Source organism: Chiloscyllium plagiosum, unplaced genomic scaffold, assembly GCF_037043375.1.
Source record: "Chiloscyllium plagiosum isolate Xiang-an unplaced genomic scaffold, Cpla_swu_hap1 HiC_scaffold_1, whole genome shotgun sequence".
NCBI lineage: Eukaryota > Metazoa > Chordata > Chondrichthyes > Orectolobiformes > Hemiscylliidae > Chiloscyllium > Chiloscyllium plagiosum.
The window spans coordinates 169,137,261-169,164,162 of record NW_028270139.1 but is presented as its reverse complement, the minus strand read 5'-3'; the positions used below and the strand labels follow the sequence as shown (position 1 = coordinate 169,164,162).

At 45.2% G+C, this 26,902-nt stretch overlaps 1 protein-coding gene across 1 annotated transcript in view; it reads right to left on the bottom strand.

The window, feature by feature from the left end:
• Positions 1 to 25,632, bottom strand: part of LOC148152293 (disintegrin and metalloproteinase domain-containing protein 12-like) — a 236,154-nt gene extending 210,522 nt beyond the window's left edge. Inside the window, exons 1-3 of the mRNA XM_087985877.1 lie at positions 25,413 to 25,632; positions 6,652 to 6,761; positions 5,503 to 5,579 (exon numbers count right to left, since the gene is read on the bottom strand). Of these exons, the coding sequence (XP_087842003.1) occupies positions 5,503 to 5,579; positions 6,652 to 6,761; positions 25,413 to 25,632 (407 nt within the window). The remainder of the gene's footprint in view (positions 1 to 5,502; positions 5,580 to 6,651; positions 6,762 to 25,412) is intronic.
• Between the last annotated feature and the right edge of the window lie 1,270 nt (positions 25,633 to 26,902).

The window sequence follows — 26,902 nt, the reverse complement described above, 5'->3', positions numbered from 1 at the left end:
AGACTGAATGTGAAGCAGTTTATTCATAGAATGCTTCGAGCCCAGTACAAGTCCAAAGAAGTCACATTGGACTCAAAATGTTAATTCTGTTTCTTTCTCCATGGGTATTGCCAGACCTACTGAGATTCTCTAGGAAATCTTCTGTTTTCACCAATATTGGAAGAAATTAGGTTGTGAGGACGGTACAGTGTCTGCAGAGTGACATAGTCAGGCTAAACTTTGGCAGATGCCATGTAATGTGGGAAAGTGTGAGGTGGTCCACTTTGGTCAGAAGAATGTAAAGGCAACGTATGGTTTAAGTGTTGGGAGATTGCAGCATGCTGCAGTACACAGTGATCTGGGTGGCCTTGCAAGTGAATCCCAAGAAGTTAGCATGTCATTCCAATAATTAATGAGGAAAGCAAATGAGATTTTATTTTTATTGCAAGGAGGATGACATATAAGTATATAAGTAGGGAATTTTTTCTATAACACAACATGGCTTTTGTGAGACCATATATGGAGCACTGCGTATAATTCTGGTCTCCAAACTTAAGAAGGGATTTACTTGCAAGGAAGCAGTTCAGGAAAGCTTCACTTGGCTGATTCTTGGGATGACTGGATTGTCATTTGAGGAAACAGTCACAGAGTCATATAGCAAGAAAACAGACCACGCTGACTAAGTTTCCAACCTAAACTAGTCCCACTTTCCTGCCATTGGCCCATATCCATCTAAACGTTTCTTATCCATGTACTTATCCAAATGTCTTTTCAATGTTGTAACTGTACCTGCATCTACCAGTTCCTCTGGCAGTTTATTCCACATACAAACCACATTCTGTGTGAAAATGTTGTCCCTCAAGCCCCTTTTAAATCTTTCTCCTCTTACCTTAACAAAATATGCTCTCTAGTTTTGAACACTCCTATCCTAGGGAAAAGACTTTTGCTGTTCACCTTACCTATGCCCCTCATGACTTTATAAACCTCTATTAGGTCACTCCAGTGAAGGAAGTCCCAGCCTATCCAGCCTCTTCTGAAAACTCAAATACTCCAGTCTCGGCAACATCCTGGAAATGTTTTTGAACCCCCTGCAATTTAATAATAACATTCCACTAGCAGAGAAATTAGAACTGTACACAGGACTTCAAAAGTGGCTTCACCAAAGTCCTGTACAACCTTGACATAATGTCTCAGCTCTTATACTCAAAGCACTGACCAATGAAGGCCAGCATGCTAAACACCTTCTTAACCATCCTGTCTACCTGTGATGCAACCTTTCAAGGAACAACGTACCTAAACCCCGACGTTTCCCTGTTCGATAAGATGACCTAGGGTCCTACCATTAACTGTATAAGTGATGCACTTGTTTGTTTTACCAAAGTGCAATATCTCACACTTATCCAAATTAAACTCCATCTGCCATTCCTCAACCCAACTGATCAAGATCCCTTTATAATCTTAGATAATATTCATTACAGTCCATTATATCATCAATGTTGGTGTTATCCACAAACTTACAAACCATTCCTCCTGAATTCTCATCCAAATCATTTGTATAAATGACAGTGGACCCAGCACTGATCCATGTCACTGGTCACATGCCTCCAATCCAAAAAAACAACGCTCCATCACCACCCTCTGTCTCCTACTGTCAAGTCAATTTTGTATCCAATTGGCAAGCTCTCCCTGTGACCTAACCTTACTAATCAGTTGACCATGCAAACCTTGTCAAAGGTTTTGCTAAAGTCCATGTAGATAACATCTACCACTCTGCCCTCATCAATCTTTTTGGTCACGTCCTCAAAAAGCTCAATCAAGCTTGTGAGACATGATTTCCCACACACAAAGTTATCCCTAATCTTTGCTTCTCCAGATGCATTTAAATCCTATCTCGCAGAATCTCCACCAACAACTTACTGATCACTCATGTCAGATTCACCAGTCTAGAGTTTTCAGGCTTCTCCTTACAGTCTCTCTTAAATAAAGGCACACCATTAGCCACCCTTCAGTCCTTTGGCACCTCACCTGTGGCTGTGGATGATAAAAATATCTCTGCTAAGGGCCCCACAATTTCATCCCTAATTTCCCACAACATTCTGGGATACAGTAAGTCAGCGTCATACAGTCATACAGCACAGAAACAGACCCTTTGATCCAACCAGTCCATAATCCCAAACTAAACTATTCCTATCTGTCTATTCCTGCCCCCTATCCCTCCAAACCTTTCCTATTTGTATACTTATGTAAATATCTTTTACACGTTAACTGTGTCGACCACTTTCTCAGCAAGTTCATTCCTCATGTGAACCACTCTCGATGTAAAAAAATTGCCCCCATATCTTTTTTAAACCTCTTTACTCTCACCATAAAAATATGTCCCCTAGTCTTGAATTCCTCCAGGTTCCAGAGATTTATCTGCCTTTACGTTTTTTTAAGACCTCCAACACCTCCTCTTCTGTAATGTGGACTGTTTTCATACTTTCATAGTCATAGAAGCAGGAGTAGGCCATTTGGCCTGTCGAGGTTAGAGTGATACTGGAAAAGCACAGCAGGTCAGGCAGCATCTGAGGGACAGGAAAATTGACGTTTTGGGCAGGAGCCCTTCATCATGGCTGTTGAGCCTGCTCTGCCAATCATTAAGATCATGGCTAATCTATCCATCATCTCAGCTCCTCCTCCCTGCATTACCCATATAACCCTTTAATTCCCCTACCGTGCAAAAACCCACCCAACTGTGTCATGTATATATTTAATGAAGCTGTCTCTACTGCTTCATTGGGCAGGGAACTTCATAGATTCCCAACTCTCTGGGAAAAGCAGTTCCTCCTCAGCTCTGTCCTGAATCTACCCCACCTAATCTGGAGGCCATGGCCCCTAGTCCTAATCTTACCCATCAGCAGAAACAACTTGCCTGCCTCTAACTTATCTAATTTCTTAATTTTATATGTTTCTATAAGATCCCCAATTACTCTTGTAAATTCTAGCGAGTACAGTCATCTCCTCATAGGGTAACCCCTTCATCTGCGGAATCAACCTGGTGAACCTCCTCTGCACTGCCTCCAAAGCCAGTATATCCTTCCTCAAATAAGGGGACCAGACTCTGAGTTCCCTAGCCTCCATTTCTTTCTCCACAGTAAAAACTGATGCAAAATATTTGTTTAATATCACTCCCATCTCCAGTGGTTCCACACATGGACGATCTTTAACAGGCCATATTCTTTCCCTAGTTGCTCATTTGCTCTTAATGTACTTGTAGAATCTCTTTGGATTATCATTAAATTTATCAGCCAGGGCTATCTAATTTTTTGCCCTCATGATTCCCTCCTCAGGATGCCCCTACACCTCTTACACTCTCCATGAGATTCACTCAGTCTTAGTTGTCTTTGCCTCCTTCTTATGCTTGATTTATCCATTGTTCCCTGCTCTTATCAAGCTTTCACTCGAACAGGAACACGCTACCTATGAACTTTCATATCTCACTTTTGAAAGCCTTCCACATGCCAGTTATCCCTTTATCTGCGAACTGTCTACTCCAAACAATTTTTGAAAGTTCCTGTCTTATACTGCCAAATTGGCCTTATTTCAATTAAGAACTTTAGTTTTTATACTAAAGCCTATCCTTTTCCATCACTATTGTAAAACTAATAAAATTATGATTACTGGCCCCAAAGTGCTCCCCCACTGTCACGTGCCCTGCCTTATTTCCCAAGAGAAGTTCAAATTTTGCTCCTTCTCTAGTAGGCCCATCGATATTGATAAAGAAAATTTCTTGAACACATTTAACAAATTCCTCTCCATCCAAGCCCTTAACTCTAAGGCATTCCCATTATATATTTGGAAGTTAAAATCCCTGACTATTACAATCCTATTATTCTTACATATATCTGTGGTCTGTCTACATATTTGATCCTTAGTTTCCCGCTGACTATTGGGGGCCCTATAGTACAGTCCCATCAAGGTAATCATTCCCTTCTTATTTCTGAGTTCCACCTTTACAGCTTCATTGGACAAACCTTCAGAAATATCCTAAGTACAGAGTAATGCTTTCCATAACCACTTCCCTTCCTCTCTTACCTGACTTTCTATCCTTCCTATCCTATCTAAACAAATTGGACCTATTTACGTTGGAGTTGAGGAGGATGAGGAGTGACCTAATTAAGACACATAAGATCAGAAGGGAACTTGACATCCTGGATGCTGAGAGGAACCTCTCCCTTCTGGAGGAATCTAAATCTGAGGGGACAATTTGAAAATAAGGGGTTTCCCATTCAATTTGAGATGAGGAACCATTTCATCTTCTTAAACTTTGGAATTCTCTGCCACAAAGGGCAGTCAAGGCTGGGACACTGAATATTACACAAATGTTTGATCAAAAACTAAGTGAAGGTGTATTGGAAAATGCAGGAAAGTTGAATTAGGCAACAATTAGAGACTACTGTATAATGGACTAGGCATGAGGGTAATTTGGTTTACTCTGATTTAACCAGAACACTGCACCAAATAGAAGCAAGCTGACACAAGGAGCCAGAGGACTGAGAGAGAGCCGTGCACAGAGGGACCAGAGGACTGGCAGGGGGTGATGGGGGCTGTCGCCCGAGGGACCGGAGGATTGGCAGGGGGTGATGGGGGCTGTCGCCCGAGGGACCGGAGGATTGGCAGGGGATGTTGGGGGCTGTTGCCAGAGGACTGGTTGGGCAGCAGGGACAGGGAAACCAGAACATTCTGATGATGAGTCACTGGACTGGAAACATCAACTCTGTTTTTTTTCTCCTAAGATGCTGTCAGACCTGCTAAGTAGCTGTGGAAATTGAAAGTGGAATGATCACAATAGCAAGGAAGTCTGTTGGGATAGGGCCCTGATGTGATCACACCTGAAGCACTGTGACGTGTTGATCACCTTGCTTAAAAAAGGATATTCTTGCAGCAAAAGTTAACTCAGCTGGTGCTGGGGATGTTGTATGAAGACAGACTGGATCGACTAGATCTGTATTGACAGAGGAAAGAGAATTAGATGAATGAAAGGAGATCTCATTGACATGTCTAACATTCTGACAGAGCTGGACAGAATGCTGGTGCGACGTTTCCCCTGGCTGCAGTTCATGACTATGAATCATGATCTCAGTGTACAGGGTAGGCACTTTTGAACAGCATTGAATCTGTGGAATTCACTATCAGTGGAGGCAAAGTCACTGAATATATTCAATAAAGAATTATATAGATTTCTAGAGACTAAAGATGCGAAAGGGAGAGAATGGGAGTACGGTATTGAGATCGAGGATCAGCCATGATCATGTTGAATGGCAGAGTGATCTAAATGGGCTGAATGGCCTTCTTCTGCTTTTACTCTTTATTTGAGCTGAGACTGAGTGGCCAAGTCCATGTGATCCCAGGAGGGTGACTTCCTTTTATGGTAGACCCATTGGACAAATTTTAATATTTAAGCCTCTTGCAGGTAATCCATATGCCTGGCTGCACTGGGTGACAGCTCAATGTTATTCCTGATACAAAGTGAGTTTTACTCACATATTTCTGCTGAGATCCAGTATTAAGTCCTCTCCCTCGAGCTCCACAGAGATGCTGAGATGATCTGGATAGTTTCCCTACACAGAGCACAAAGTATGCTTATTAGAGTGTGTTGTTCAAAGACGCTTCCCAAATCATTCAAATGCAGTTTCTGATTTTGGCTTGTGTTTTGTAGGCATCATCATATATTAACCATTCCTAATTGCCCCTAGTTAGCCCACTGTCTTCAACTAGATTGTCACACCAATAATAGAAGCAACAATAATAACAATTTCTATGAATGTTTCCTCCATCCTAAGGTCAGAAGTGGGCATGTTCACTGCTGATTGCACAATGTTCAGCACTATTTGCAACTACTGAGATATTGAAACAGTCCATGTCCAAATGCAATAAGACAAGGACAATATACAGGCCTGGGCTGACAAGTAGCAAGTAACATTTGAACCACACAAGTGCCAGGCAATGACCATCACCAACAAGAAAGAATCTAACCATCACACCTTGACAGCCAATGGATTACCAATTGCCTGGATATCGTTCTAACACTGAAAAGGTTTGACTCCATCCAGGACAAAGCAGCCCACTTGATTCATCTCTCTCTCTCTGTGTCTCTCTCTCTCCACCGCTGACATTTAACAGCATCTATGCATACCAGCTACGAGATGCACTGCAGACATTCACCAAGTCTCCTTACAGGGTACCTTCCAAACCTACAACTGCTACCATGTGCTTCACCATCCAGTAAGATCATAACTGACCTGAGTGCAATATCAACTCCTTATTCTTCCTTCCCAAGGAGTAGACTGCAGATAAGAAATGGGAGGGAGTCAAGGTGGATTGACCAGGATGGTGTGGTGAACTGTAACAAAGACCATGAAGGAAGCAAAGGGAAAGTTTACTGTTGTCATAGTCAAATGGGGACCATTGATAAGTGCCATTATGGTAAATGTGACAAGGACAGAAACTGATCAGAAGGAGTCAAACACAGATATCCAAGAAAGATGGGAAATGATTTGTGAGATAACAATAAATTCAAGGAGGAAAAGAATGTTACAGAAACAATATGCACTGTGGCCACAGAATAAAATGGAGCAGTAGTTAAGGTCGAGTCGATGCTATCAGCCCATAGAACCCAGTCAGATTAATTACCTGGGGGAGTACAGCTATACTCCGTTTCTGTTTCTCTGATATGACATGGGGAAACACAAACTGGTAATTCTTCAGTTGTTCAAGTAACTTTTTCTGATGAAGTGGAGAATCTGTTTGAAAAACAAGGGGAAAATGTCATGGCTTTGCTTGGCTCTGTTTATTCATTGTAAATAGAGGAATGGCAGGGTTTTGCTACTCTTGAAAGTACAAGTCGTGTACAATGTGAGAACTCCAGGATGCTTTCTATGTCTTGGAGAACTATTTATGCACAGCGTGTGGTCAGCAGAGCTGCAGGTTTCAGAGCTTGAGCAGGAGCTGTTGTCATTGAGATGCACCCTCAAAACTGATAGGTACACTGAGAGCATGCTGATAGATGTGGACACCCCACACTTTCAAAGCATGAAGGGAGGGAGGGAATGGGTGATCACCAGGTAGTCCAAAAGAGCCAGGCAAGGAACTCAGCAATTCACTGAATGCATCCTGCTGGGCAGAAGGTGGGGGACACTTAAATAAGTCAGTATACGTGGGAACCAGAAGAGGACATCAGAAGGAAAACTAGGTACACAAAACAGTGAGAAATAAACAAATTCACTTCTGAATAATGATGAGAGTGATGGCTCAACAAGGAAGGGCAGTCAAAGGCAAGTTCATTGGCTCCCCTGGTGGCTCAACTGTACAGAGGGCACAAGGAAGACTGAAAAAGCAATGGGTAATTTGATAGATTGGAATTAAAGCAAACTCTTCTGTAGCCCCGCACATAGACTCAGGATATAATGTGTCCATGATGCCAGGGTGGTGGAAATCAGTGATCAGGTGTATAGCTCCCTGGGATGGCAGGATGCACAGTCAGCAGTCACAGCCCCCAACAGTACCACTGGTTTACATAGCAGGAGGGATGTGATCCTGCAGCCAGAATTTAGGGAGCTAGATAAGAAATTAGCAAGCAGGTCCTCAGATACAATAATTTCCACCTTACTCTCAGTTCTCCATGTAAGCAAGTACAGAAATAGGGGGACAGGAGGATGAACGGATGGTTAGAAATTTGGTGCAGCAGGAAAAGCTTTACGTTACTGGGAATAGTTCTGCAAAAACAAAAACAGAAATTGCTGTTAACAACTCAGCAGGTCTGGCAGCATCCGTGGAGAGAAATCAGAATTAACATTTTTAGTCTAGTGACCCTTCTGGAGAACTGATTGAAGCTAGGATAGGGGTGGTGTTTATGCAGAGGTTGTAGTAGCAGGAAGGGAGGGAGTAGGAGTAAACAATAGATGAAGATAGAGCCCGAAGAAAGAGAGAAACAGTTGGACAGAAAAAGGACTGGGTAAAGGTCAGTCTGGGAGAATGAATAGTTGCTCACGGGTTTGTGTGTGTGGTAGCAGGCCATGTGATCACAAGACTTGACGTGTGAAGGTTGGGGCAAGGACATGGGAGAAAGATTCAAGCCTGAAAACTATTGAACTTGATATAAAGTCCAGAAGGCTGCAGGGTCCCCGAGTGGAAAAATGAGGTACTATTCGTCCAGCTTGTTCTGAGCTTCACTGGAGCACTGCAGCAAGCCTGAGACACAGATGTTGGCCAGGGGAACGCAGTGCTGTATTGAAGTAGCAGGCAATTAGAAGCTCAGGGCGATTTTTGCCGACAGAGCTCATGAGGAATCATAGGATCTCCACAGTCTAGAAACAGGCCATTTGGCCCAACAAGGCGAAAGTGAGGACTACAGATGCTTGGAGATCAGAGTCAAGACTAGAGGGGTGCTGGAAAAGCAGAGCAGGTCAGGGAGCATCCGAGGAGCAGGAAAATCGACGTTTCAGGCAGGAGCCCCTCATCAGGAATGAGGTCTCATTCCTGATGAAGGGCTTTTGCCCGAAATATCTATTTTTCTGCTCCTCAGATGCTGCCTGGCCTACTGTGATTTTCCATCATCATTCTAATCCTGATTTAGCCCAACAATTCCACCCCAATCCATTCCCCTCCCTTATTATCTGACATTTACCCCAACTAATGCACCTAACCTACACATCCCTGAACACTAGAGGCAATTTGTGGGCGGCACGGTGGCACAGTGATTAGCACTTCTGCCTCACAGCACCAGAGACCCGGGTTCAATTCCCGCATCAGGCAACTCTCTGTTTGGAGTTTGCACATTCTCCCCGTGTCTGCGTGGGTTTCCTCCGGGTGCTCCGGTTTCCTCCCACAATCCAAAAATGTGCAGGTTAGGTGAATTGGCCATGCTAAATTGCCCGTAGTGTTAGGTGAAGGGGTAAATGTAGGAGTATGGGTCTGGGTGGTATACGCTTCGGCGGGTCGGTGTGGACTTGTTGGGCCGAAGGGCCTGTTTCCACACTGTAAGTAATCTAATCTAATTTAGCATAGTCAATTCACCCTAATCATGGGCAGCATGGTGGCACAGTGGTTAGCACTGCTGCCTCACAGCACCAGAGACTCGGGTTCAATTCCCGCCTCAGGCATCTGTCTGTGTAAAGTTTGCACGTTCTCCCAGTGTCTGCGTGGATTTCCTTCGGGTGCTCCGGTTTCCTCCCACAGTCCAAAAATGTGCAGATTAGGTGAATTGGCCATGCTAAAATTGCCCGTAGTGTTAGGTGAAGGGGTAAATGTAGGGTGGGTTGCTCTTCGGAAGGTTGGTGTGGACTTGTTGGGTCAAAGGGCCTGTTTCCACACTGTAAGTAATCTAATCTAATCTGTAAGGAACCTAACCTAAAACCTGCACACCTTTGGACTGTGGGAGGAAACCCACGCAGACAAGGGGAGAATGTACAAACTCCACACTGACAGTCGCCCGAGGCAGGAATCAAACTTGAATCCCTGGTGCTGTGAGGCAGCAGTGCTAACCACTCACCACTGTGCTGAGTTAGGATCCATACAAACTGGATGAGTACACATAAATACAGCTAGGACTTTGAGGGAGAATGGAGAATGGAGAGAGGGGAGAAGTTATTTAGTGCAACTGGGGAGGGTTTAAATTACATTGGTACCAATGTGGGGAGCAAGAGAGAATATCAGAAAGGAAAACTGGGTGCAGAAAATGGTGGGAAATAAATGAATCTGGGAACATAGGATATTGAGCGGGTAGTAGGTGATTCTGCCCATTATGTCTATTTAATCATTCAACAGATCATAGCTCTTCAGCTATCTCATTATTATTTTTCTCACTGTCTCCAACGCATTGCAGTAGCATCCAGAAATTTAGTCATTTCTGCTTTGGAATGGTCAGTCATGGAGCAGCAACTCTCTGTCATAGAATCAGAACGAGCTAAAGTACACTAAAAGGCTTTCAAATCTGGTCCAGTCAAAAGCAACCACTTAACTATTTTAATACCATTTTCCTTGGCATTGAAGTGCACATCTAAATACTCCTTAAATATTATAAGAATTTCTGTCTCTCCCACCCTTACAGGCAGTGAGTTCCAGATTGCCACCACCCTCTGGGTGAAAAAGGTTTTCCTCACATCCCCTCTAAACATTCTGCCTTTTACCTTAAATGTATGTCCCTTGGTCATTGATCCCTCCACCAAAGGGAATTGGTTTTCCACTACCGAACAGCCCAGATGGCCTCCTTCTTCAAAGGTCACAATTTCCCCTCCAACATGGTCGACGATGCCCTCCACCGCATCTCCTCCACTTCCCGCTCCTCCGCCCTTGAACCCCGCCCCTCCAACCGCCACCAGGACAGAACCCCACTGGTCCTCACCTACCACCCCACCAACCTCCATATACATCGTATCATCTGTCGTCAGTTCCGCCACCTCCAAACGGACCCCACCACCAGGGATATATTTCCCTCCCCTCCCCTATCAGCGTTCCGGAAAGACCACTCCCTTCGCGACTCCCTCGTCAGGTCCACACCCCCCACCAACCCAACCTCCACTCCCAGCACCTTCCCCTGCAACCGCAAGAAATGCAAAACTTGCGCCCACACCTCCCCCTCACTTCCCTCCAAGGCCCAGAGGGATCCTTCCATATCCGTCACAAATTCACCTGCACCTCCACACACATCATTTACTACATCCACTGCACCCAATGTGGCCTCCTCTATATTGGGGAGACAGGCCGCCTACTTGTGGAATGTTTCAGAAAACACCTCTGGGACACCCGGACCAACCAACCCAACCACCCCGTGGCTGAACACTTTAACTCCCCCTCCCACTCCGCCAAGGACATGCAGGTCCTTGGCCTCCTCCATCACCAGACCATAGCAACACGACGGCTGGAGGAAGAGCGCCTCATCTTCCGCTTAGGAACCCTCCAACCACACGGGATGAACTCAGATTTCTCCAGCTTCCTTATTTCCCCTCCCCCCACCTTATCTCAGTCCCAACCCTCGGACTCAGCACCGCCTTCTTGACCTGCAATCTTCTTCCTGACCTCTCCGCCCCTACCCCCTCTCCGGCCTATCACTGCCACCTTAACCTCCTTCCGCCTATTGCATTCCCAACGCCCCTCCCCCAAGTCCCTCCTCCCTACCTTTTATCTTAGCCTGCTTGGCACATCTTCCTCATTCCTGAAGAAGGGCTTATGCCCGAAACGTCAATTCTCCTGCTCCTTGGATGCTGCCTGACCTGCTACGCTTTTCCAGCAACACATTTTTCGGCTCTAAAACTCTCCAGCCCAGGCAGCATCCTGGGAAATCTTCTCTGCACCCACTCCTGTGCTATAACATCTTTCCTATACTGTGGATTCCAGAACTGCACCTAATACTCTCTGTCCTAGCCAATATTTTATATGGTTCCAGCATAACCTCCCTGCTCGTAGACTCTCTGCCTCAGATAATAAAGGCAAGTATCCCAAATGCCTTCTCAACCACTTTGCCCATGTGTCCTGCTACCTTATGGGGTCAGTGGACATGCACACCAAAGTCCCTCTGATCCATTGTGTTTTCTAAGGCTACCCTTGCCTTGCCATATCCTCCTCTGAGGTTGGGAATTCTAAAGAATCATCTGAAGAAATTTCTCCTCATTTCAGTCTTAAATGGCTGACCACTTACTCTAAAATGATGCCTCCTGGTTCCAGCTATGGGAAACATCCTATCTATATTCACCCTGTCAAGAATTTTATAAGTTTCAATGAGAAAACCTCTCATTCTTCAAAACCCGAGAGAATACATGCCCAATCTCCTCAACCTCTCCTCAAAATGTCAGGTGGAATTTCCAACCTCACCCCCTCCTCCCTACCATCAGCACACATGCAGACACACACACACAGAGACACACATGCACACAGAGACACACACACATACATACACAGGCAGACATACACACACAATCCCATCCCCACACCCCTCCCCCCCCCCCCCCCCCCCCCCCACACCCACCCCCAATAACTGCTGACTGCCTTGGTCTGTCAAAAATCTACCTAACTTACCTTTGCATGACATAGCCACAGGAAAACATCCCTTTTTTTATTTTCCATTCCTCTTGAAACAAACACCAATGTAACACTTGCCTTCCTAACCACCTGTTGTACCTACATTTTAGTGTTTTGTGTTTCACAAACCAGGGACCAGATCCTCTGTACCTCAAAGGTTAGCAATGTAGCTCCATTCAAATACTAAACTTCTTTGCCATTCTGCCAGCCAAATATATCTATGGCAGGTCCACATTTCACACATTACTCTTCAGGGAATGGACCTACCGTAGAGTAGTGAATCTATCGGGGAGGTTTCTCATGTGATGAAACATAGAGATCGGTTAAAGTGTGTCTGCTTTAATGCAAGGAGTGTCCGGAATAAGAGTGACGAACTTAGAGAATGGATCAGTACTTGGGGCTACGATATTGTGGCCATAACGGAGATGTGGGTTTCACAGGGACAGCAATGGTTGCTAGATGCTCCAGGGTTTAGAACGTATGAAAAGAACAGGGAGGGTGGAAAAAGAGGAGGGGGTGTAGCATTGCTAATCAGAGAGTGCATCACAGCTACAGGAATTAAGGTTGTTGAGGAAGGTTTGTCTACTGAGTCAGTATGGGTGGAAGATAGGAACAGCAAGGGAGCAGTCACCGCATTGGGGGTTTTCTACACACCCCCTAATAGCAGTAGGGAGATTGAAGAACACATGGGTGGGCAGATTCTGGAAAAATGCAAAAGTAGCAGGGTTGTTGTTATGGGTGATTTCAACTTTCCCAATATCGACTGGAACCTCCTTAATGCAGATAGTTTGGATGGAGCCGTTTTTGTCAGGTGTGTTCAGGAGGGTTTCCTTACTCAGTATGGAGATAGGCCGATGAGGGGAGGGATCATTTTGGATTTGGTGCTCGGCAATGAGCCAGGACAGGCGTCAGATCCCACACTGGGACAGCACTTTGGTGAAAGTGATTACAACTGCCTCACATTTAGCATAGCCTTGGAGAGTGAAAGGAGCAGGTACCGAGGGAAGATATTTAATTGGGGAAAAGGAAATTATGACGCTATCAGACAGGAGTTGGGAAGTACAGCCTGAGAGCAATTGTTCCACAGAAAGGGCACAGCAGACACGTGGAGACTGTTTAAGGAGCAGTTGTTGCGAGTGATGCACGAATTTGCTCCTCTGAGACATGTAAGAAGGGGTAAGATTAAGGAGCCTTGGATGACGAGAACAGAGGAGCTTCTCATCGAAAGGAAGAAGGCAGCTTAGGTAAGGTGGAGGAAGCAAGGATCTAGCACAGCTTTAGAGGGTTACAGGCTGACTAGAAAGGAGCTCAGAAATGGACTGAGGAGAGCCAGGAGGGGACACGCAAAAGGCTTGGCAAGAGAATTAGGGAGAACCCAAAGGCATTTTACTCATATGTGAGGAATAAAAGGTAGGGCTGATCAGGGATAGCGTAGGGAACTTGCGAGTGGAGTCTGAGCAGATAGGGGAAGCCCTAAATGAGTTTTTTGCTTCGGTTTTCACCAAGGAAAGGGAACTTGTTATAAATGAAAACTTAGAGGAGCTGGGATACAGGCTTGACCAGATCAAGATTGATGAAGTTGATGTGCTAGAAATTTTGGAAAACATTAAGATTGATAAGTCCCCAGGGCCAGACCAGATTTATCCCAGGCTACCCCAAGAAGCGAGAAAGGAGGTTGCTAAGCCACTGGCAAAGATCTTTGCTTCTTCACTCTCGACGGGAGTCATACCGGAGGATTGGAAGGAGGTGAATGTTGTTCCACTTTTCAATAAGGGGAATAGGGAAATCCCTGGCAATTACAGACCAGTCAGTCTCACGTCTGTGGTCAGCAAAGTTGTGGAAAGAATTCTGAGGGATAGGATTTGTGACTATTTGGCAAAGCATAGTGTGATTAAAGGCAGTCAGCATGGCTTTGTGAGGGGCAGGTCATGCCTCACAAATCTTATTGAGTTCTTTGAGAAGGTGTCAAGACAGGTCGACGACAGTCGAGCAGTGGATGTGGTGTATATGGACTTTAGCAAGGCATTTGATAGGGTTCCCCATGATAGGGTCATTCATAAAATCAGGAAGTATGGGATACAGGGAGATTTGGCTATCTGGATTCAGAACTGGCTGGCTGACAGAAGGCAGAGAGTGGTTGTAGATGGAAGGTATTCTGCCTGGAGGTCAGTGGTGAGTGGGGTCCCGCAGGGCTCTGTTCCTGGGCCTCTGCTCTTTGTAGTTTTTATAAATGACTTGGATGAGAGGTTGAGGGGTGGGTTAGTAAATTTGCAGATGACACAAAGGTTGTAGATGTCATCGATAGTATAGAGGGCTACTGCAGGCTGCAATGCGACATAGACAGGATGCAGAGCTGGGCTGAGAAATGGCAGATGGAGTTCAACCTGGATAAATGCAAAGTGACGCATTTTGGAAGGTCGAACTCGAATGCTGAATATTGGATTAAATACAGGATTCTTGGCAGTGTGGAGGAACAGAGGGATCTGGGTGTGCAAGTACATAGATCCTTCAAAGTTGCCACCCAAGTGGATAGGGTTGTTAAGAAAGCATATGGTGTTTTGGCTTTCACTAACAGGGGGATCGAGTTTAAGAGCCACGAGGTTTTGCTGCAGCTCTACAAGTCCCTGTGAGACCACACTTGGAATATTGTGTCCAGTTCTGGTCACCCTACTATAGGAAAGATACAGAGGCTTTGCAGAAGGTGCAAAGAAGGACTGGAGGGCTTGCCGTATGAAGAAAGGTTGAATAAGCTCGGACTTTTCTCTCTGGAGAGAAGGAGGAAGAGAGGAGGCCTGATCGAGGTGTACAAAATAATGAGAGGAATAGGTAGAGTCAATAGCCAGAGACTTTTCCCCAGGGCAGGATTGACTGGTACGTGAAGTCATAGTTTGAAGATATTAGGATGAAGGTATAAAGGAGACATCAGAGGTAGGTTCTTTACGCAGAGAGTTGTGAATACATGGAATGCGTTGCCAGCTGTGGTGGTAGAAGCGAAGTCATTGGGGACATTTAAGCAACTGCTGGACATGCACATGGATAGCAGTGAGTTGAGGGGTGTGTAGGTTAAGTTACTATATTTTACATTAGGATTAAGTCTCTGCACAACATCGTGGGCCTAAGAGTCTTTTCTGTGCTGTACTTTTCTGTGTTCTATATATGCCACATCCACTGCTTGACTTTCATCAGCTTGTGTCATCACATCCTCAAAGAATTCAGTAAGGCTTGTGAGGCATGACCTGCCCCTCACAAAGCCATGCTGACTATCTTTAATCAAACAATGTTTTTTTCCAAATAGTCATAAAGCCTATCTCTCAGTATTCTTTCCAGTGCTTTGCTTACCACAGACATAAGACTGACTGGTCGTAATTCTCAGGGATTTCCCTATTCCCTTTCTTGAACAGAGACAATAGACAATGGACAATAGGTGCAGGTGTAGGCCATTCTGCCCTTCGAGCCAGCACCACCATTCATTATGATCATGGCTGATTATCATCAATCAGTATCCTGTTCCTGCCTTATCCCCATATCCCTTGATTCCACTATCCTTAAGAGCTCTATCCAACTCTTTCTTGAAAGTATCCAGAGACTTGGCCTCCACAGCCCTCTGGGGCAGAGCATTCCACACACCCACCACTCTCTGGGTGAAGAAGTTTCTCCTTAACTCTGTTCTAAATTGCCTACCCCGTATTTTTAAGCTGTGTCCTCTGGTTTGGGACTCACCCATCAGCGGAAACATGTTTCCTGCCTCCAGAGTGTCCAATCCTTTACTAATCTTATACGTTTCAATCAGATCCCCTCTCAGTCTTCTAAACTCAAGGGTATACAAACCCAGTCCCTCCAATCTTTCAATGTAAGATAGCCCCACCATTCCGGGAATTGACCTCGTGAACCTACGCTGCACTCCCTCAATAGCCAGAATGTCTTTCCTCAAATTTGGAGACCAAAACTGCATACAATATTCCAGGTGCGGTCTCACCAGGGCCCTGCACAGCTGCAGAATAACCTATTTGCTTCTATACTCAATCCCTCTTGTTATGAAGGCCAGCATGCTATTAGCTTTCTTCACTGCCTGCTGTACCTGCATGCTTGCCTTCATTGACTGGTGTACAAGAACACCCAGATCTCTCTGTACTGCCCCTTTACCTAACTTGACTCCATTTAGGTAGTAATCTGCCTTCCTGTTCTTGCCACCAAAGTGGATAACCATACATTTATCCACATTAAACTGCATCTGCTATGCATCTGTCCACTCACCTAGCCTGTCCAGGTCACCCTGTAATCTCCTAACATCCTCCTCATATTTCACCCTGCCACCCAGCTTTGTATCATCAGCAAATTTGCTAATATTACTTTTAATACCATTATCTATATCACTAATGTAAATTCTAAAAAGCTGCGGTCCCAGCACTGATTCCTGCGGTACCCCACTGGTCACCGCCTGCCATTCCGAAAGGGAGCCATTTATCACTACTCTTTGTCTCCTGTCAGCCAACCAATTTTCAATCCAAGTCAGTATTTTGCCCCCAATACCATGCGCCCTAATTTTGCTCAACATTCATCTCCCTCCAATCATCTGGTACTACTCCCGTGGAGAGTGGGGATGCAAAGATCATAGTCAGAGGCGCAGCAATCTCATTCATCGCTTCCCATAGCAACCTTTGATGTATCTGGTCTGGCCCTGGGGACTTATCTATCTTAATGCTTCCCAGAATTTCCAGCACATCCACTTTCTTAATATCAATCTGTTCAAGCCTATTAACCTGGTCCACGTTGTTCTCACCATCAACAAGGTCCATCTCTCTAGTGAATACTGAAGCAAAAAAATCTCATTTAGGGCCTCCCCTACCTCTTCAGATTCCAAGCACAAGTTCCCTTCACTATCCCTGATCAGCCCGACCCTCTCTCTCTGATCATTCTCTTATTCCTCATGTACGTGTTGAATATCTTTGGGTTTTCCCTAACCCTTCCTGCATAGGCTTTTTCATGCTCCCTCTTAGCTCTCCACAATCCATTTTTAAGTTTGTTCCTAGCTACCCTGTAATCCTCTAAAGCTCAGGTTCTTGCTTCCTCAACCTTAAGTGAGTTTCTTTCTTCGTTTTGATGAGAAGCACCTCCGCTCTTGTCATCCAAGGCTCCTTCATCTTACCATTCCTTACCTGTCTCAGTAGGACAAAGTGATCCAACATTCCAACAAGTGCTCCTTAAACAGCCTCCACGTTTCTATTGTACATTTTCCTGAGAACAATTGTTCCCAAATTTATACTCCACAGCCTCTGCCTAATAGTAGTATAATTTCCCCTCCCCCAGTTAAATACCTTTCCATACTGTCTGTTCCTATCCCTCTCCATGGCTATGGTAAAGGTGAGGTAGTTGTGGTCACTTTCACTGAAATGCTCCCCGACCGAGAGATCTGACACCAACTCCAATATGGCCTCCTCCTTAGTCAGCCTATCAAGATATTGAGTAGGAGAAAGTGAGGACTGCAGATGCTGGAGATCAGAGCTGAAAAATGTGTTGCTGGAAAAGTGCAGCAGATCAGGCAGCATCAAAGGAGCAGGAGAATCGACGTTTCGGGCATAAGCCCTTCTTTAGGAGTGAGGAGGGTGTGCCAAGCAGGCTAAGATAAAAGGTAGGGAGGAGGGACTTGGGGGAGGGCGTTGGAAATGCGATAGGTGGAAGGAGGTTAAGGTGAGGGTGATAGGCCGGAGAGGGGGTGGGGGCGGAGAGGTCAGGAAGAAGATTGCAGGTCAAGAAGGCGGTGCTGAGTCCGAGAGTTGGGACTGAGATAAGGTGGGGGGAGGGGAAATGAGGAAGCTGGAGAAATCCGCATTCATCCCTTGTTTTGTATTGAGTCAGGACTCCTTCCTTGGGACACCTGACAAATTCAGCTTCATCCAGACCATCTGCACTAAGGAGGGTCCAATCAATATTTGGGAAGTTGAAGTCATCCATAACAATAACTGTTACATCTGCATCTTTCCTAGATCTGCCGTCCAATCTCTCTGCCGCTGTTGGGGTGTCTATAGAAAACACCTAATAAAGCAGACATGTAGAGACTATTTAAGGAGCAGTTGTTGCGAGTGATGCACAAATTTGTTCCTCTGAGACATGTAAGAAGGGGTAAGATTAAGGAACCTTGGATAACGAGAACAGAGGAACTTCTCGTCAAAAAGAAGAAGGCAGCTTACGTAAGATGAAGGAAGCAAGGATCTAGCACAGCTTTAGAGGATTACAGGCTTGCTGGAAAGGAGCTCAGAAATGGGCTGAGGAGAGCCAGGAGGGGGCATGAAAAAGGCTTGGCAGGAAGGATTAGGGAGAACCCAAAGGCATTTTACTCACACGTGAGGAATAAGAGAATGATCAGGGTGAAGGTAGGGCCGATCAGGGATAGCGTAGGGAACTTGTGAGTGGAGTCTGAGCAGATGGGGAAGCTCGAAATGAGTTTTTTGCTTTGGTTTTCACCAAGGAAAGGGACTTTGCTGTAAATGAAAACTTAGACGCGCTGGGATACAGTCTTGACCAGATCAAGACTGATGAAGTTGATATGCTGGAAATTTTGGAAAACATTAAGATTGATAAGTCCCCAGGGCCAGACCAGATTTATCCCAGGCTGCTCCAGAAAGTGAGAAAGGAGGTTGCTAAGCCGCTGGTGAAGATCTTTGCTTCCTCACTCTCCACGGGAGTCATTCCGGAGGATTGGAAGGAGGCGAATGTTGTTCCTCTTTTCAAGAAGGGGAATAGGGAAATCCCTGGCAATTACAGACCAGTCAGTCTTACGTCTGTGGTCAGCAAAGTTGTGGAAAGAATTCTGAGGGATAGGATTTACGACTATGTGGCAAAGCATAGTGTGATTAAAGGCAGTCAGCATGGTTTTGTGAGGGCCAGGTCATGCCTCACAAATCTTATTGAGTTCTTTGAGGAGGTGTCAAGACAGATCGATGATGGTTGAGCAGCGGATGTGGTGTCTATGGATTTCAGCAAGGCATTTGATAGGGTTCCCCATGGTAGGCTCATTCATAAAACCAGGCAGTATGGGATACAGAGAGATTTGGCTATCTGGATTCAGAACTGGCTGGCTGACAGAAGGCAGAGAGTGGTTGTAGATGGAAAGTATTCTGTCTGGAGGTCAGTGTTGAGTGGGGTCCCACAGTGCTCTGTTCTTGGGCCTCTGTTCTTTGTAGTTTTTATAAATGACTTGGATGAGGAGGTTGAGCAGTGGGTTAGTAAATTTGCAGATGACACAAAGGTTGGCAGTGTCATCGATAGTATAGAGGGCTACTGCAGGTTGCAGCGTGACAGAGACAAGATGCAGAGCTGGGCTGAGAAATGGCAGATGGAGTTCAACCTGAACAAATGCGAAGTGATGCATTTTGGAAGGTCGAACTCGAATGCTGAATATTGGATTAAAGACAGGATTCTTGGCAGAGTGGAGGAACAGAGGGATCTGGGTGTGCAAGTACATAGATCCCTCAAAGTTGCCACCCAAGTGGATAGAGTTGTTAAGAAAGCATATGGTGTTTTGGCTTTCATTAACAGGGGGATCGAGTTTAAGAGCCGCGAGGTTTTGCTGTAGCTCTACAAGTCCTTGGTGAGACCACACTTGAATATTGTGTCCAATTCTGGTCATCTTACAATAGGAAAGATACAGAGGCGTTGGAGAGGGTGCAAAGAAGGTTTACCAGGATGCTGCCTAGAGTGGAGGGCTTGCCTTATGAAGAAAGGTTGAATAAGCTTGGACTTTTCTCTCTGGAGAGAAGGAGGAATGGAATAGATAGAGTCAATAGCCAGGGACTTTTCCCCAGGGCAGGATTGACTGGTACGAGAAGTCATAGTTTGAAGATATTAGGAGGAAGGTATAAAGGAGACATCAGAGGTAGGTTCTTTGCACAGAGAGTTGTGAGTGCATGGAATGCATTGCCAGAGTTATGAATGAATGGAATGCGTTGCCAGCTACAGTGGTGAAAGCAGAGTCATTCAGGACATTTAAGCAGCTGCTAGACGTGCACAAGGATAGCAGTGAGTTGAGAGGTGCGTAGGTTAAGTTACTATATTTTACATTAGGACTAAACCTCGGCACAACATTGTGGGCCTAAGGGCCTGTTCTGTGCTGTACTTTTCTATGTTCTATCTAAAGGGACTGCTGGATGTTCCAGGGTTAGGATCTTTTAAAAAGATACAGAGGCGTTGGAGAGGGTGCAAAGAAGGTTTACCAGGATGCTGCCTAGAGTGGAGGGCTTGCCTTATGAAGAAAGGTTGAATAAGCTTGGACTTTTCTCTCTGGAGAGAAGGAGGAATGGAATAGATAGAGTCAATAGCCAGGGACTTCCATCCATACTGATTCAGGAGACCAACCCTCCTCAACAACCTGCTTTTCTGCAGCTGCTTTTCTGCAGCTCTTTTACCCCCCCCTTGTTCTTTTTAAAAGATCCTAACCCTGGAACATCCAGCAACCATTCCTCTCCCTGTGAAATCCATGTCTCCATTATGGCCACAACATCGTAGTTCCAAATACTGATCCGTGTTCTAAGTTCATAACTCTTATTCCTGAGGAGAAAGTGAGGACTGCAGATGCTGGAGATCAGAGCTTAAAAATGTGTTGCTGGAAAAGCGCAGCAGGTCAGGCAGCATCATAGGAACAGGAGAATCGACACTTCAGGCATAAGCCCTTCTTCAGGAATCGCTCCCTGTTCCTCATCTCACTAGCACATGGTAATCCTGAGATTACTATTCTGCTTATTCTGCTCTTTAGCTTCCAAGCTAACTCCCTGAAATCACTTTTTAGATCCTCATCCCTTTTCCTGGTTATGTCATTGGTGCCAATGTACACTACGACGTCTGGCTGCTCAACCTCCCCCTTCAGAATCTTGTAGACTCGAGCAGAAACATGCCAGACCCTGGCACATGAGAGGCAACATACCTTCCAGGAGTCTGTGTGCAATCACAGAACCTCCTGTCCATTTCTCCAACTATTGAGTCTCCTTACATGAGCGCTTTCTATTCTTCCCCTTTCCCTTCTGAGCCACAGAGCCAGGCTCAGAGCTGGATACCTGGCCATTACAGCTTTCCCCTGGTAGATCCCTCCACAACAGTATCCAAAACGGTATCCTTATTATTGAGGGGAACGGCCACAGGGGATCCCTGCACTGCCTGCCTGTTCCCTTTCCGTCCCCTGACGGTAACCCATCTACCGTTTTCCTGTACCTGAAGTGAGACCACCTCCCTGTAACTCTTCTCAATTATCCCCTCAGCCTCCCGAATGATCCACAGTTCATCCGGCTCCAGCTCCAGTTGCCTAATCTGGTTTGCGAGGAATTGCAACTGGGTGCACTTCCCATGGATGAAGTCAGCAGGGACACTAGTGGTGACCCTTACCTCCCACATTCTGCAGGAGGAGCGTGCAACTGCCCTAACATCCATTCCCACTGTTCTGAATTCCCAAAGAGACTAATGAGAAAAAACTAGTAATCTAACCAAATCGGCGCACAGAACCTATTTTTTGGTTAGAGGAGGAGGATAGGTAGGAGACACTACCTAAGTAATGTTTCAGGTAAACAACCACTTAAATATATTACCTCACTGACTCAGCAATCCCACGTCCATTCCTGTTCAGCTTGTGCTCCGCCTATTCAAGAGATCAGTTTTTTAAAGGGTTAATTTACCTTCCCAGCAGCCCCCTGGTCCTTGCTCTCCTCGCTCCCACTGCTGCTGCAATAGTGGAGAACCCAGAACAGGGATCACAGTCTCAGAATATTGTACACCATTTAGGACTGAGATAAGAAAACATTTTGTGGAATTATTAACCACAGAAAGCTGTGGATTCTGTGTCACTGAGTAGATTCAAAAAAGGGATTGATAGATTTGTAAGTAATTGTAATTTTAATTATTAAAGGCACCAAGACGCATGGGGAGAAAGTGAAAATATGGTATTGAGGCAGAAGATCAGCTCTGGTACAACTGAATGGCAGAATAGGCTCAAAAAGCCAAATCACTCCTTTCTAACCCCTGCTAAGCAATTCTTTATCCTTGCTAATGTATTACCCCTCACACCATGTGCACTTTCTTGTGTGGTAAACATTGATGTGCCGTTTTATCAAACAGCTTTTGGAAATCCAGTACATCACATCTACCTTTATTACCTTGCATATTACTTCCTCAAAAAAACTCTAATAAATTATCCTTTTGCAAGCCAAATTGGCTCTGCATGACCACATTTGTGATTTCTCAGTATCCTGCTATAATCGCCATAATTTAGTGTACCTACTCCAAATGGACTGCAGCATTTCAAGAATGCACCTCATCATCTTTTCAAGGGTTTCTAGGGATGGGCACAAATGCTGGTCCATAAATGCTTCTTTCAATCATATATAATGATCTCATTGGGACAAATCCTTGCTGAGTGTTCTTAATAATTACTTAAAAGTCTGCCACTGAATCAATATCCTCCTACCTTTTAGAACATAGAACATTACAGCACAGTACAGGCCCTTTGGCCCTCGATGTTGCACTGACCTGTGAAAGCAATCTGAAGCCCATCTAATCTACACTGTTTCATTTTCATCCATATGTTTATCCAATGACCATTTAAATGCCCTTAACATTGGCGAGTCTACTACTCTTGTGGACAGGGTGCTCCACATCCCTATTAACTCTCTGAGTAAAGAAACTATCTCTGACATCTGTCCTATATCTACCACCCCTCAATTTAAAGCTATGTCCCCTCATGCTAACCATCACCATCCAAGGAATAAGGCTCTCACTGTCTACTCTATCTAACCCTCTGATTATCTTATATGTTTCAACTAAGTCACCTCTCAACCTTCTTCTAACAAAAACAGCCTCAAGTTCCTCAGCCTTTCCTCATTACCTTTGAACCTGGTTTCAGCTCACTCTGCATTATTTAGATTTAAAACATTATTTTGAGACATGTACTTCTCCCCTTCAGAAATGAGAGTAAAATTCTGTCATGTTATGATTACTGCTACCTAAAGGCTTCGTTACCATGAGGTTGTTGTTTTATTCCATCTCATTGTCTGTTGCCAGGTCTAGAAGTCAGCTACGTGGTTAGCTCAAGAAACACTGTATGAACATTGCCAATCTGAGTCATGCATAAGGATTGAAGTCATTCATGATTATTGAAGTACCTTTCATTAATGTCCCATTTATCTCTTTGCATATGCTCTATTTTACTACTATTCAAAGGCTTGAATCAAGGGCTGGAGCACTTGGTGCAATTCTGGTCATCACACCATGGGAAGGATATGATGCAGAGGATGGCACAGTGGTTAGCACTGCTGCCTCACAGCACCAGAGACCCGGGTTCCATTCCCACCTCAGGCGACTGACTGTGTGGAGTTTGCACATTCTCCCCGTGTCTGCGTGGGTTTCCTCCGGGTGCTCCGGTTTCCTCCCACAGTCCAAAGATGTGCAGGTTAGGTGAATTGGCCACGCTAAATTGCCCGTAGTGTTAGGTGCAGCGGTAAAAATGTAGGGGAATGGGTCTGGGTGGGTGCGCTTCGGCGGGTCGGTGTGGACTTGTTGGGTTGAAGGGCCTGTTTCCACACTGTAAGTAATCTAATCTAATGTATAGAGGAGATTCATCAGGATGTTGCTTTGGATGGAGCAATTTAGCTATGAAGAGGCTGTAGTAGCTCAGGTTGTGCAATAATGGTTGAGGGGGGAGTTAATAGAGGTGTATTGATAATGAGGAGCACAAACAAGGTGGATGGAAAGTAACTGTTCCTCTTAGTCACAGCAGGGAATCTCACAATCTGGGGAAAGAGTACCTGGATGAGCACCTGAAGTATCATAACATGAAGGCTATGGGCTTACATCTGAACGTAAGAACCAGGAGCAGGAGTAGGCCATTCAGCCCTTCGAGCCTTCTCTGCCATTCAATAAGATCATGGCTGATCTTTTCATGGCCTCAACTCCACTTAACTGCCCTCTCATCATAACCCTTAGTACCTTCATTGTTCAAAAATCGATCTACCTTTTCCTTAAAAACATTGTGAGGTAGCCTCAGCTGCTTCCCTGGGCAGGGAATTCCAAAGATTCACAACCCTTTGGGTGAAGAAATTCCTCCTCAGCTCAGTCCTAAAACAGCTCCCCCTATTTTGGGGCAATACCCCCTCTTCGTTCGAGTTTCACCTTCCAGTGGAAATGACCTCCCTGCTTCTATCTCATCTATTCCCATCATAATTTTATATGTTTCTATAAGATCTCCCCATCATTCTTCTAATTTTTAATGAGTATAGTCCCAGTACACTCAGTCTCTCCTCATAAGCTAGCCCCCTCAACTCCAGAATCAACCTGCACCCCCTCCAGTGCCAGTATATCCTTTCTCTAATAAGGAGACAAAAACTGTACTCCAGCACCCTGTGCAGCTGCAACATAACCTCCCTGTTTTTAATCTCCATGTTCCTTTTGCCTTCTTAATTACCTGCTGCACCTGCAAATCAACCTTCTGTGATTCATTTACAAGGACACCCAGGTCCCTCTGCACTGCAGTATGCTGCAATTTCTCACCATTCAAGTAACAGTCCATTTTGCCGTTATACCTACCGAAATGGATGACCTGACATTTACCAACATTGTACTCCATCTGCCAGACCCTTGCCCACTCACTGAACCCATCTGTGTCCCTCTACAGACTTTCAGTGTGTCCTCTGCACACTGTGCTCTCGCACTCATCTTAGTGTTATCTATGAACTTTGACACACTATCCTTGCTCCGGAAGTAGCTATCCAGCTTATCCAGTTCATGCTGACCCTCCAGAGAGCATCCCACCCAGACCAGCATCCTCCATCTCTCATTGCCTATCTACCTAACCTGCACATCTTTAGACTGTGGATGGAAACTGGAGCATCCAGAGAAACCCACACAGACACAGGAGGACATGCAAGCTCTACACAGTCAGTCACACAAGGCTGGAATTGAACCCAGGTCCCTATCAGTAGGAGGCAGGAGTGCTAACCACTGAGCCACCATGCCACCCTATAATGGCATTCTGTTTGCCAGCACAGTCTCAATGGGCTGAAGGGCCTCTTCTGTATTGTGTGATTCTATGAATGCTATGTGTTCAGGTACAGACCCTACATTAGTTTCTTTTCACCAGTTTTGAAATCTCTGGTTGTTTTTATTCACTTGTGGGATGTGTGTCACTGGCTGGGTCAGCAATTATTACCATCCCAGTTGCCCTCATGAAGCTGCCTTTGCACTCTTAAGTATGTCTATTCTGTCCACTCCTGCAGTGACTGCTATACACCTGTCAAACTATTCCTGTGCTGTACCCTCCGACTGTACTGATCTGTACTTCAGACATTGCCAGTGTCTTTTGTGGAACAATAAAACTACTGAAAACTATCTCAGTTGTTCCTCACCTGAAGCAATTCGTTCTCCAATTGAAGAAGCTCCTTTACCCTTGGTGTACCAGTTAGCTCCTGCTGAATGGACATCAAGTCTGTTTTCGCGAAAAATGAACATCGTCTCATTTCTGAGAGCTATCACGTCGTCAGCTGGAGTCTCTTCATTCTCTGCTGCTGGAAGATTTAAAACCTGGCACCAGATCAGCAATACCAAACACACATTGCAGGCGAACATTATGAATATCTACAGGCCTTCACTCTCCACCTCTATCTTCTCTCCCTCTATTCACATATTCTTTTTCTCCCTTCTCGTCAATCCCTCTCTTCCTCTTGAGTTGTTCTGTCCTTCATGCTCTGTTAATCTCTCTCTGTCTGAGTTGTTTGTTTTAAAAATCTCTGTCATTCTGCTATTCATGTCAGAAATAACTTTGTAACTGCCCATGCCTTTACTAGCAAATAGGAGGTGGTGCTGCAACATGGAAACCTTGAACAGCAGCTAGGTTTGAACAAGTTGGGAGAAGGAACAAGCATTTTGACAATCAAGGCATTCTGCTGCTATAGAGGCTAGTAACAGACCTACAGAATAGACAAACAATATGCCATCTTTTGGAGTGAAGATAGCTATTGAACTGTCCTTTGAGTATACGTGTGGCGGCTCAGTGGTTAGCACTACTGCCTCACGATACCAAGGTTCCAGGTTCAATTCCAGCCTTGGGCAACTGCCTGTGTGGAGTTTGCACATTCTCCACGTGTCTGTGTGCGCTTCCTCCTGCCAGGCCAGATGAATTGGCCATGCTAAATTGCCATCGCGTTAAGTGCATCAGTCAGAGGGGAAATAGAACTGGATGAGTTACTCTTCGGAGGATTGGTGTGGACTTGTTGAGCTGAAGGGCCTTTTTCCACACTGTAGGGAATCGAATCTAATCTAATCACAATGTGCTGAATATTGTGTTATATTAAGCAGAAATGTGAACTCTCCAAATTACCCCTGCCTGTTCCACCATCACTTGGAAAACACCTCACTCCCCCAAGACCTTTAGCCACTCTTCTGTCCACAGCGGCACGGTGGCTCAGTGGTTAGCACTGCTGCCTCATAGCGCCAGAGACCAGGGTTCAATTCCCACCTCAGGCAACTGTCTGTATGGAGTTTGCACATTCCCCCCGTGTCTGCATGGGTTTCCTCCGGGTGCTCTGGTTTCCTCCCACAATTCAAAAAAAAATGTGCAGGTTAGGTGAATTGGCCATGCTAAATTGCCCCCGTAGTGTTAGGTGAAGGGGTAAACGTAGGGGAATGGGTCTGGGTGGGTTGCTCTTTGGAGGGTCAGTGTGGACTTGTTGGGTGAAGGGCCTGTTTCCACACTGTAAGTAGTCTAAAACCCTGCTCTGATCTGCCTTTTCAACAATTCTTTATTCGATTTCTAAGCTTTTTTTCTGTCTGCTGGCTGACCTCTGATACCCCGTGAAATACAGCGGAACGTACTGTTAGATCTGAGAGCACATCAGGT